Below are 12,898 nucleotides of genomic sequence, written 5' to 3'. Positions count from 1 at the left end.
GAACGAGATTTGGCTATTTAATATAAAATTTAACAGGTATTAGATGTTAAACCTCATAAGTAATGATGAGTATTACTATCAAGCATTTGATCTAGGTAAATCATAATTCATATATACTTGCTGTCGAGAGTTAATAAAGGCTGGACATAAAATGAAGTTTACTGGTTTCCCCTCAAGTTTTATAGAAGCTAAAGCTGTTTTCACCTCTTTTAGACTCTTTCTTGCTGGTCAACCATCTATTGTTTTAGGCCCTCCCATAACGTAAATCCTACAAGCATGTAAGGCCTCTCTGCACTCAGTTCTCTTCCCTTCACAAGAAGAATTCTTGTAACTCCCTTGCTTTTGTTTAAAGCTTTAAGGGGAAGTTAAGAAATTTGTAAATCAAACTATTGATCTTTTACCTACATTGAATTGAATAATTATTTTAGGAATAAACTAAAGTATCCTCGTTTCTCAAGTAATGTTTTGATTTTGTATAATAATCTGAAAACCGACAATGTTCAATTATTTAGGGGAATCTATTGGTTTATAATAATCAATGATTATCATTGAATATGTACTTCACTTATAAATTTATATATTCGAGCTCACTTTGCAACCTTTAGCTTGAAATATTTGTAATCTTGGAGTGAACAAAGGTGTACTAGAACTTACTTCATGTGCCTCATTGTTGGCAGTTACTGAAGATGATGCATTATTAGTGAAGCATATTAGCTGGAGTTTTCAGTTTTTTGCTATAGAGGTGATGCATCATTCCTTTTCATCTGTCCTTGTTTCAAATTCCAATTGATATTCATTCATACCTGTTATGTTGTATGTATGTTATTTGTGTTTTGTGGGAGACAATTGGTTTTGTTGCTCTAGCATAACTGGTGTTGTGTTTACATGTAGGCAAGGAGGGAGGAGCAACTGAAAGCAGCTCAGGATGAGGCCATTTTTGGCACAACAGCTTTTTCTTTGTGTTAAAGTAGATAGTGAACCGGAGCTAGTAGATTTAATTGAAAGAGCAATTAAGACTAAATTCTAGTGAACAATATTTTTTTTAATTAAAAGTGAAAGAACCTAGACTAAATCCTAGAGAACAATGTCAAACTACATTACATTTAATTTTAATATTTATAAATTTTAAGTTATTTTGTTCTTAAGTATTTTTCTGCATAACTTATGCTTTAATTAAAATGTATGGTTGTTGTTAACTAGATAAAACTACATGATATTAAATTTAGGTGATGTAGAGCATAAATGAAATTGCAAAATCAATTAATCTTAGCCAAAGAAAGGTAATTAGCGGCATTTGTATCCAAAAACGCCGCTATAGATATGACCTTTTTCGACGTTTGTTCCAAAAACGCAGCTATAGATATGACCTTTTGCGGCATTTGTATCCAAAAACGCCGCTATAGATATGACTTTTTGCGGCGTTTGTATCCAAAAACGCCGCTATAGATATGTCCTTTTGCGACGTTTGTTCCAAAAACACCGCTATAGATCTCGACCTTTTGCGGCGTTTGTATCCAAAAATGCTGCTATAGATATGACCTTTTGCGGCGTTTGTTCCAAAAACGCCGCTATAGATCTCGACCTTTTGCGGCGTTTGTTCCAAAAATGTCGTTATAGATCTCGACCGTTCGCGGCGTTTGTTCCAAAAACGCCGCTATAGATATCAACCTTTTGTGGCGTTAGTTTCAAAAACGCCGCTATAGATCTTGACCTATGGCGGCGTTTTTTGGTTCTCAAATGCCGCTAACTTTAGCGGCACTGGTTTTAGCGGTGCTTCTTACGGCATTTTTCCAATCGCCGCAAGCGCTTTTAGCGACGTTTAAAAACGCCGCTATAGGACTAAAAAATGCCGCTAAAACTCTGTTTTGCTGTAGTGATAATTTATATATTGACTGTTTACCGTGTTTCTCTTTTAGATCAGAACCAATTGTTATAGAGTTTCCTGAGCTTAAAGGGAACACTCGGCTTGATTACTGGCTAGCAATAATCCGGGAAATTTTAGATGTTCATAAATTTATAAACAAGTACCATATTGAGGGAGTTGAAAAGGGTGATGCACTTTCAAAAGCTATTCTGGGAATTTACGGGTACAAACCATTCAAGAAATGAGTTTCTCAAACAATGTTCGGTTTGAGTCCCTTCTCATGTTTAATCTTTGAAATCAACTACCTGGGGGAGATTTGATACAGGAGACACTTGCAAATATGTCAAATTCTAGGAAATTAGAACGGGGTAACAATCTTGTGGCTGGAGGTGGCATGTACTCCATCTCAGCCTTGGCAATGGTTTCAAACTTGGGTTTTGTGTTTGTTCAAGTACTCCAAGTGAGGATGGGCTTCTTGTTGGTGAACTAGTTGTAGATGAGATGAGTTTGTTGGACAGAGCTGTTAAGGAGTCTAGTAACAACTATAAAAAGGTGGTGCAAGCACAAGAAACAGTCGATGGGGTTAAAGTAGCTGTTATGAAGGTATTCTCTTTAGAATTTACAAAATGCCAAATCTTGTTTCTTGTCATTATTCAACTGCAAATCAGTTTGTTAAAAATAATGGGTTTGATTTGCTGTCCTTGTTCATAATCTAGCACTTTCGTGTATTCATTTTGGATGCACCTTCACCTGGAATGCGCACGGTGGCTTGTATTTCGTCTATCTGAACTTATGATAAATAATCCGAGTTAAGCTGGAACAATGTTCTATTGATATCTCAGAGTCAAATTTCGTAAATGTTTTATTGATGCCACCAGCTTAGGTACTCATGTCAGAAGAAAATGTTTGATTGGATATTGGTTGATCTGATAGAAAGACAGTTTAGCATAGCACTGGGGTGTTTCTTTGCATGATCTTAATGGCATTCATTTATTGTACATTTCATGGGATGGTTGGCTTATGCCTTTGCATTGATGTTGTTGTTTTTCGCTAACTTTATGGCTCTTAGGCGACGTTTCAACCAAGGCAGGCCTATGGATGAAATTAAGATAATAGCACCTCCGCCTATGAACACAATGGAGCAGCTTTTGGCTGTACAGAATGCGATATCTCAAGCTGAACAGCTTATCCAAGATGGAAACATAGCTCATCTCAAGTTTCGTGCCTTGTTGCTGTCCATTTTCCCAAAGGTTCTACACTCTCCTTTTCACCATAGTATATTTCTGTTTATCGTCTATAAACCTGTCGACGATTCATGTCACCATCTCAGATTTTTCGACTTCCATAATCGTATCAAATAAAACTGATTAGACTGTTTTTATTAGTCTGACTTAGGCTATGTTGTTAATATACTAGACAAGCGAGAAATTTGCGGTCATTCTTCTATTTGCAGCTTTGATACTGGCTTTATTGCCAGGAAAGTACGTTTCTCCTGATATTTTTGGAGACATTTACGAGGCATTCGCCTCCTAGGAAAGCAAGCACGGAAAGATGGATGAGGAGATTGAGAGTGATGGTTCAGCATCCCAGCAGCACCAGTGGTACTCGAAATAGAAAAGGAAGATAAGAAGAGGAAGTTATAGTATGCTAGTTTTTTATTTTTGTAGTTTTAACTGTACATATTATTCGCTTTTGTATCTAAAGTGATAACATCAGAGAACTCTATAAGTATACAGCTCACAAAATTGAGTAAACACAATATGAGAATAAGAAGTAAAGATAAGAAGTGTCGACTGTACTGGAAATTAATTTCCTTTTTCTCAATTTTTCTATTTTTAATTTTAATTTGCTAAAGCCGAAGAAACAGAGTAGCAGAAAAAGATCAACATCATCAATGTGTGGAAGAAATTTAGAAGCTACCAACCTACAGATAAGATGAACTGCGTCTGCAAATTAGCAGCCGTACTGAATAAACAAATCAATTTTCGTCTGTTGATCGGTAAATACATAACAAAGCCTTCCATCACTGGCTGAAGTCTCAGCATTTTCATTGGCGCAGAACTTGCTGGAGCTGAAGGACTTGGTTCCTGTGCTCTGGGCAAGAGATTTTATCTGTTCTGGAGTGAGGCTCCTGACCTGCTGAAGTAGTGCCTTCTCCATTTCAGGAGTCAACTACAAAGAGCCAATGGAAAATCAAACTGTTAATGCAACTATCTGAGCTACTGAAAATTTACTGCTTATATGAAAACTCGAAAGTCGAGATAATTACCGATGCAGGAGGAGGGGGCTGATTCCTGGACCCATCTTACCAGGAACCACAGAGAGGTTCCTTGGAGCTGTGTTGGTGTTGAATTATCTGGCTGGCTAAACATCTGAAGATCTCTATCCATCTGCATCATACCCTAACACGGCTGCCGAACTCGGATCCTAAATCCAAGCCCCCTGTCTGAAACAATATGTTGTCAATTAGCGAAGTCTGAAGACAGTTTGTGCATTTGCTTATTAAGATAATATTTCTCACAAATGACTACAAAATAAAGGTTGAATGGTAAAGATCGGATCATAGTTAATTAAAAATAAGTAAATTTAAAATATAACTTAATCCAAGCCTATTAGCCGCATTCAAAACTAAAATCATGCATAATTATCGTAAAATTACTAAGCTTTTATTCTTTCAGAAATTCTTTTTTTTTCCCCACTTCTTTTTGCTTTTAGAAGGAAAATGTAGCAAAACTAATAATTAAGTATAACATAAAAAATAGTTTAATCACTTCACTTCTTTCATTTGGATAATTTAATTCAGTTGTCAAAGCTTTATCTTTTATTTAATTCAGAATCAGTTACCAACTCATAATCTTTGTTCACTCCACTCAATGGATTACTTTTCTAGATTCAGCAAGAACTCGTGTATATATCAGCTGCAAGAATTCAATTCTTTGAAGACAGAATAAACTGCTCATTGATAACTGCAATTATATTTCTACTTGCTGACTTTTGTACAATGCAAGCGATATTACATGCATCACTTTTCTCCACATTGAAGTACCTAAATTCAACCTACGTGCTATTACAATCACAACCACATGCATTTCTAACTTGCAATTGCTTTCCATCTTCACGTACAACAATTAAAAGGAAAGTAAAAAACAAATGTCCTCGATTCTTAGAGACACAAATTCAATTAGTTTAACTGAGTGTCAGCTATGGTACCAATGAACAAGCACATATTTGTTGAACTTTTTCAGATATTGAAAAAATAGCCTACACACAAGGTGAAAAACGGAAGTTTAGAACCATCTACTTAGTTATGCCACTAAGCGTGATAAAGAACATGAGATTGTTTTATAATCAGCCCAATAAGAGTATTTCACTAATGATCAAACCAATACATATCAAACAACCATACCTGAGTTTGATATGTTGATTGAGGTGGCATCTGATTTGCATGTGGTGGCTGTCCTTGTGGAAACAAAGGTCCATGGATAGAAGGAGGTTTATTACCTGACTGAGCATTCAACAATAAGAGGATTATTGCAGAATATGTTACAATAAGACACCCTATACTGATTTCCAATATGTAACTCTTGACTTACATGGAACATCGGCCGTGAAAGATGCTGGAGGGACCAAGGTGCTGGAAACCAACATTTGAACCAGTGGTTGCATTGGAGGATGCAGAGGCATATGAGGAAATCCAGTTGTCTGCAATGACTGCTGCATCTGGCTGGACATGTCAGCATAGGGGTTTGATGATGATGATGAGGGGGCTGTGAAGATAAATTCAGAGGAACGGGAGGTACATTTGGGAGTTGGATGTACGTGGAAGGGACACAGGAGGATTCAAATGACCCTTCGTCTGCTGCGGTGTTTGTAGGGAATGTGACGGCATGGGTTGAGACTGAAGGTTTGCAGCAGCAACAGAAGCAACTGAGATTTGCATCCCCGTTTGGTTCTGATGTTGTTTCCTTACATGAGGTTGGTTCTGAGATGGAGCAGCTTGCTCCTGCAACCCAACTTGACCTGGCAACAATTGTGATGGCTGGATATTTGACTGACGAGGTGGTTGTGATGATCGCTGAGATTGTTGCGATGCAGGTGGATGGATGGTTGGAGTCAAAATAAAAGCAAAAGGTCAGACACAAGCACAGTCCGGACACATAATTTCAAAGACAATCTAAAAGATCAAAAGCATACCATTTGAGGGGCTTAACCATTCCAAGCATAATCTGAGCCTAAACAAACAAGAATAATCAAAGAATCTAGTCAGGCATGGAAGCTCCTAAATCAACCGCACACCATCTAGAAAAGATGCAATTTAAATCAAAAGAGGGGTAGTTAACCCATCAAGCTGTACAGCACTCTACAATTAGCCCATCAAGAAGGATTTTCCATAACAGCTTCTTATCCATACCAACATTCTTGAATATAAAACTTATTCACAGATCCGTTTAACTCAATTCCTTCTCACAAGCTAATATCAATCTCTATAACAAGTAAAGGCGACAAAAGTTTACAACTTTAGCTTGGATATCAGAGTGTAAAACTAAAGAGTTAATGCTAATGATAATAGCAACCAACAATCAGTAATGCATAGGATACCAACACATAACTTCTATCAGTACTAAAACTAAGACCAATTTAGAAAGAAAGAAAGGGCATTTTCATATAGAAAATAAGTAATAAATAGAGAAGAAAGGGAAACCTGGCAAAGGGCTTTAGTCAAGAGAGGGTTTTGGATAACATCTGCCTCGCCTGCTGGTTTTGTTCTATAAGTGTCTGCGCATAAAAAAGAAACTACTAGTTAGAATTGACGGCGAAGGAAGTGGCTTTCGTTAGAAAAGAGGGAAAATTGAAATCAAATAGAAAGTAGAAGAGTGCCTTCATCTGGGACATGATTTCTAAAGTTGGCTCTTTGACATTCCGGCTATGTTGGCCGCCAAGCCCTCGGCGGCCACTTGATTTCCCGCCATTGTTTCCGTCATCTATCACAACAAATACCAGAGATCAGAGAGAAAGCTTTTCCTAGTAGCGAAGTGGTTCTTAAAGGCCTCAGCCCAATGAAAAGAATTGAGCTTAAAATGAGATCCAATCCTCCTCGTAAGTTTAAAAATCCATAAACCAAAGGTGAACATTATTCTTTGGTCATTTAATATTGGATAAAGTACACTAATGGTCCTGAATCGTCATTTTTCATTAAAAAATTATGATATTTTGAGATGGACGTTTACTTGTTGATTGATATATGATAAAATTTGATCGCATAATCCCAAACGATTATCATATCTCAGTCATTATATTAACGTCTTTAGACGATCGTTATCTTTTAACAAAAAGGACGAGTTTGGAACATAATAATAGTCAGGTGAACGTTTTGTAACTTTTAATAGTCGAGAGACTCACAAAACAACACCCTATAGTTGAGGACCATTTTGTTACTTTTAATAGTCAGGGGACTCAATAAAACAATATCCTATAGTCGGGGGACCATTTGTGTACTTTACGTTTTTATGCTTAACTATTTTGTTTTCAAAATCATACATAATGTTATATTTTTTGTTCTGTTTCGGTTGATTATCACTAAAAAATATAAACAAAATTGTTGACGTAATAATTTTTTATTTTTTTCTTAGTAAGTATATGATATTACCTTATGGTGATATATCTGTATCATTGTTACTTTTTTAACGGCAGATGATCAAAATGGAACTGAAACGTAACATTAGATATGTCTTTTAAAACAAAATAGTTGAATGACCAAACTGAACCACGAGAATAGGTAGATGACTAAATATGTAATTTATCATAAGATTTAATATATCGTTTTAATTAATTTGATATATTTAACAAACTTATATATTGATACTTATTTTTTTATTCAATTTAGTAGTTTATTTTATCAAATATCATATATTTAATACCTTATATTATTATATTATATATATATATAAATGTTAAAAGTATAATATGAATTTCATATTCAAATTTTTATAATTGGAATAAATGAAATAATAAATTAAAATTTATTTTTAAATTATATAATATGGATCCATGTTTGATAAATACAAGTATCAAATATGCAATTTTGATTAATATACATATCAAAATATTTCGGCTACCCAAATAAGTGCTCAAATATTTCCTCCGTTAAGTGACATATGTCGATCTGATAATTTTAATTTTTTTATATAAAATTAAAAAATAAAATTATATATTTTTTAAAAAGAAAACATATACATTTTGAAATAACCCCAAAATTTTGAAAACCTTCATTTCAACCCCTAAACCCACGCCGACCAACACCCTTTTTCGTCGACGAATCTCCACCCGACCTCACCTCCCCTAGTGACCAAAACCTATGAAATCATGACCGATTGATGGTCGATCGACGATGAATCGATGTTTTATATCCTGTAAACCCTAGGATGAGAATCGCGATCCCACGTGATTTAGACGTCCAATCGACAACAACTACGGTCGAATATAACTAGGATGATGGCAGGGACTACGTCAGCGATAGTGGTCGTGGCCGGAAAAGGTGGCAACAATGGGTTAGTGTTAGGATTTGGATTTTAGGGATTTGAGGCTCTTTTGTAATTTAAAAGAATTAGATTTTTTTTATAAATATAATAATACTTTTAATATTTTTTTTAAAAAATAAATTCAAAATTACCAAATTTTGATATGTGTCATATAACGGAGAAAACTAACGGCAGTTACGGTTTGGGCACCTAAAGTGGTCACATTTGTAACGTTAGGCATTTGGATGGTTCAAAAAATACTGTAGGCGCCTATTCAGGAAAAACGGTATAGTTTGGGCACTTATTTGGGTATTAAGCTAATTATTTCATGTACCATATTTATAGAAATTATAATTTTAAATAGGGTAAACTATGTGACTAATCCCCTTTATTTTTGGTCTGACTAATTTTGGCCACCAATTTGAAAATTAAAGGTATATAACCTTATCGTTATCAATCCGTTCGATTTTAGTCCACAACGTTACCGATTCATTCAATTTTAGTCTCCCATCCATCAACTTCTGTTCTATTTTAGTCCCTCATCTATGTCACATATTCGTTAAAGGTTAACGACAGGACTTATATAGACAGATTGATAATGTTATGGATCATTTACCCTTAATTTTTAAATTGGTGATTACAGTAAGACATACCCTAAACAAAAAGAAAAAATCGCATAGTTTACCCATTTAAATACTAAACTGATTAAAAGATTACATATATCACATTTGTAAAATTGTGGTACTAAAAAAATGAAATATCACATTTGTAAAATTGTGACATTAGTACCACGCTAAATTTTTTTACATACTCCCTAATGACTTTTCGAGCATTCATTGTTTGAATCAACTCTCTTTAATTCTCAAATTGTGTATAAACATTGGCCATGTTTGTGATAAAAGAGCAAAAGATCGTGACCCAAGTTGTTATAAGGTTAGAGTTTCTCCTGATAAAAAAAATCCAACAATCACAATCGACAGTGATTCACATTGATCTACGCTGCTTCGAAGTATTTAACGGTGGTGCTATCACATTCTACCACATCTCAATTTGACATCGATTAGGGAATGGATAGAGGTATTTATAATTTTAATCTTTTTTGTTGTGTTGATCGTTTTATACTTACATTTAGTGTCAGATCATGTTTAATCTTTATCTTGTCCGATTTTAAAAAGTTTATATGTTTGTCAAAATGATGCCATGATTTTCTAAGTTTTGAGAAGTTTTGCAAACTTTGTTTTGAAAAATCGTTAGATTTTATTAAAAAATTTCTAAAATTAATTATTTTTTAAATAATTTTGTGAAAATTTTAGAAATATTTAATAAACAATAAATTTGTTTGATTGTATGTGAATTATATATATTTGGTACAGAAAGTTGGATGGCTTCCCTAGTTCAGGGCTAGGCATACCTAAGATCCAATTGAGATTTACATAGGAATTTACAGATTGCCCACCAAGAGTGACGGTGGTAGGATTCAAACTTAGCCTTATAAGATCAAATTCTTGAATCTCAACCACTTGTACCAACACTCGTTGGCATATGTAAATTATATGGTTTTTAGTTACATACATATTAGATACATAAAAATTTAAGACTTATTAGAGAGAGTATTTTGTAATAAACCTTTATGGTATATTTCTAGATATATAAATAATTTTATTTAATTAGGGAATTAGCCACAAAAACTTTAGTTAAACAAATAACCAATTTCTAGTTACTATATTCGATATCTACAAGAGTTGGACTACAATGTTGGAGTTGAAAATGATCTCCTTTTCACAAGTTATGAGCTGCAATGAATCAGAATTATGGTACAATGTTATGAAGGATGAGATGAATTCCACGAAAATCAACAATGTTTGGGATCTTGTACCATTGTCTGACAATGTAAATGCTATTGGATGTAAATGGGTCTTCAAAACAAAACAACTCAATAGGCAACATAGAAAGACTAAAGCAAGACTTGTTATGACAGAATTCACGCAGCGAGAATGATTCACTCAATGAAGGATTCACTCAACGAGAAGGAATCGATTATATTGAGACTTTTAGTTCAGTATCTAAGAAAGATTTCTTACATATTGTGTTAGCATTAGGAGCTCATTTTAACCTTAAGTTGGAACAAATGTATGTGAAAACTGTCTTTCTCAATGGTGACCTAGATGAAGATATATACATAAAATAACCAAAAGGATTCTCTTATGGTGATGGAGAATACTTTGTATGCAAGTTAAAAAAAAGTTTGTATATAGATTGAAAGAAGCCTCCTGAAAATGATATCTAAAATTTTATCAAGTTATCTCTTTATTTGATTTTGTTGAGAATACCATGAATCTATGTATATATCAGAAGATCAGTGTGAGTGAAATTTATTTTATGATTCTATATGTGGATGACATTTTACTTGCAACAAATGATAGAGATATGCCACATAAGGTGAAACAATTTATTTCTAAAAATTTTGATATGATAAATATAAGTGATGTATCTTATGTCATTGACATTAAGTTTCATAGAGATAGACATCAATAAAAGTTTTAGAAAGATTTCGGATGAAAGATTGTTCACCTAATGTTATTCCTATCATGATGGATGATAAGTTCAATTTGAAATAATGCCTGGATAACGAGGGAGCAAGTAAAAAATATTTCATATGCTTATGATGTTGAAAGCCTAACGTATGCTCAAACATGTACAAAACCTGACATTGCATTTGTAGTTGAAATGTTGGAAGATGTTATAGTAATTTGAATATTGACAACTGAAAAGCTGCAAAAAAAAGTTGAGATACCAAAAATGGAAAAAGGACTACATGCTTACATATAAATGATTACATAGTTTGGAAATGATTAACTACTTCGATTCAGACTTTGTTAGCTATGTTGATTCACATAAACCAACATCATATATACATATTTATGTTTGTTAGTAAAGTTATATTTTTTAGGAGTGTCAAACAAACCTTTAATGGTACTTTCATTATGGAGATTGAGTTTGTTTCTTGTTTTGAGGCTACCTCGCATGGGTATGGTTGAAGAGTTTTATTTATGGGCTTAAACTTGTGGACTCGATTTCTATGTCATTAATGGTATATTATGGCAGTCCAGCTACCGTCTCTATGGCTAAGAACAACAAAAATGTAATTTGAAGTAAACACATCGATATTAAGTATATGGCCATAAGGAAACATTTTAAAGAAAAGAAAGTGATCATTGAGCACACTAAAACTGAATGGATGTTAGTTGATCCTTTGACTAAAGGCATACCATCACATAAATTTAAGGATCATGTTGTCACAATGAGAGTTATTATTACTTTGTAAATTTTGTAATATCGATTATAATAAAACTTTATTAAGTTTAATGTTTCTTATTTTTGTTGTATGAACATTAATTTAATTATTTCGAGAAATGTCACTAAAGTTTGGACCATGAATAAATATTGAGTTTATTCATTAAGAAAATTTTAATTAAAGTGTTGAGATATGATATATTGTGATACATGAAAGATACTATTCAAAGTCTAAAAGGAAATATTGTTATAGTTCGTGCATTATGTTTCAACTTTAAATACTCATGGGAATTACGAACCAAGTGGGAGAATGTTGGTAGTTTCCATGTTGTGGTTCGTGGTATGGCCGAATTGCTTAACTTTTCTATTCATGGGATTGAAGTTTATGAACGTGGGTTATCTCATGCATTTGAAAAATTAATTTTGAGTGGTTTTTATGGAGAACCACATCTATAAACACTCATTTAACACAAAGTCTCTAAGCACCAAAATCACTCAAAGTAATTTTATTTTTACAGATTTAAAATTTTATTACATCTAGTGAGATTTTGAATGCTTAAAAGAATATAACTAATTCAAACAATATTAATCCTGACATAGTACAAGGAATTAATATTAACAACAAAGTTTTAGCATGAACAAAAACTACTACAAAAATTGTTGAAAAAATAATTGATTAATTGAATGATATTGATGCTATTAATAATAAGTTATGTTACTTGGTGAATAGGCTATTAATAAGTTAGGTCACTTGGTGAATATACTTATTAATTTTGTTTAAAGCTACATCCATTTAATTATACCTATAAGCTTTTCAACAATTCTCTTTATCAAAGATCAAGTCTCTTCATCAAATGGTATTAACCTTTCTATTCATTTCCTCTCCACTTTATAAAGACTAGTTGAGACACAATTTAGACACACGTTGAATTAGAAAAAGACTTAGAAAATTCATTTCAAATTTGTTCTTTCTGTTGATAGAGAAATGATAACTGTCGTTTTGCTATCAAAATAATTTTGGTTTCTTAATAAGTAAAAAAATAAGAGTAGTATAGAGAAGCAAGGTTGATCCACAGGAACTCTGGTGTTTATGATTTAGTGGACTTTTGATTTAGAAGAAAATAGAATTTCAGATAAAGATAAAAAGCTAAGAATAAAATAATAAAATATAAATTGTTTTAAATGGGAGATAAGGATAAAATAATAAATTAATAAATAATAA

General features: G+C 33.3%; 1 protein-coding gene and 1 pseudogene across 1 annotated transcript; one reads left to right on the top strand and one right to left on the bottom strand.

Moving 5' to 3' along the window:
- The first annotated feature begins 2,882 nt into the window (after positions 1–2,882).
- Positions 2,883–3,445, top strand: LOC120163029. Its single transcript, XM_039173060.1, has 2 exons — positions 2,883–3,114; positions 3,281–3,445. Exons 1-2 carry the CDS (start codon positions 2,899–2,901, stop codon positions 3,395–3,397), a joined length of 333 nt encoding a protein of 110 aa, XP_039028991.1. The 5' UTR covers positions 2,883–2,898; the 3' UTR covers positions 3,398–3,445.
- Positions 3,446–3,742: 297 nt separating this feature from the next.
- Positions 3,743–6,834, bottom strand: LOC120163148 (annotated as a pseudogene).
- Between the last annotated feature and the right edge of the window lie 6,064 nt (positions 6,835–12,898).

This window comes from Hibiscus syriacus, unplaced genomic scaffold, assembly GCF_006381635.1.
Source record: "Hibiscus syriacus cultivar Baekdansim isolate YM2019G1 unplaced genomic scaffold, ASM638163v2 tig00111427_pilon, whole genome shotgun sequence".
NCBI lineage: Eukaryota > Viridiplantae > Streptophyta > Magnoliopsida > Malvales > Malvaceae > Hibiscus > Hibiscus syriacus.
This window is presented reverse-complemented; position numbering and strand designations above follow the sequence as displayed.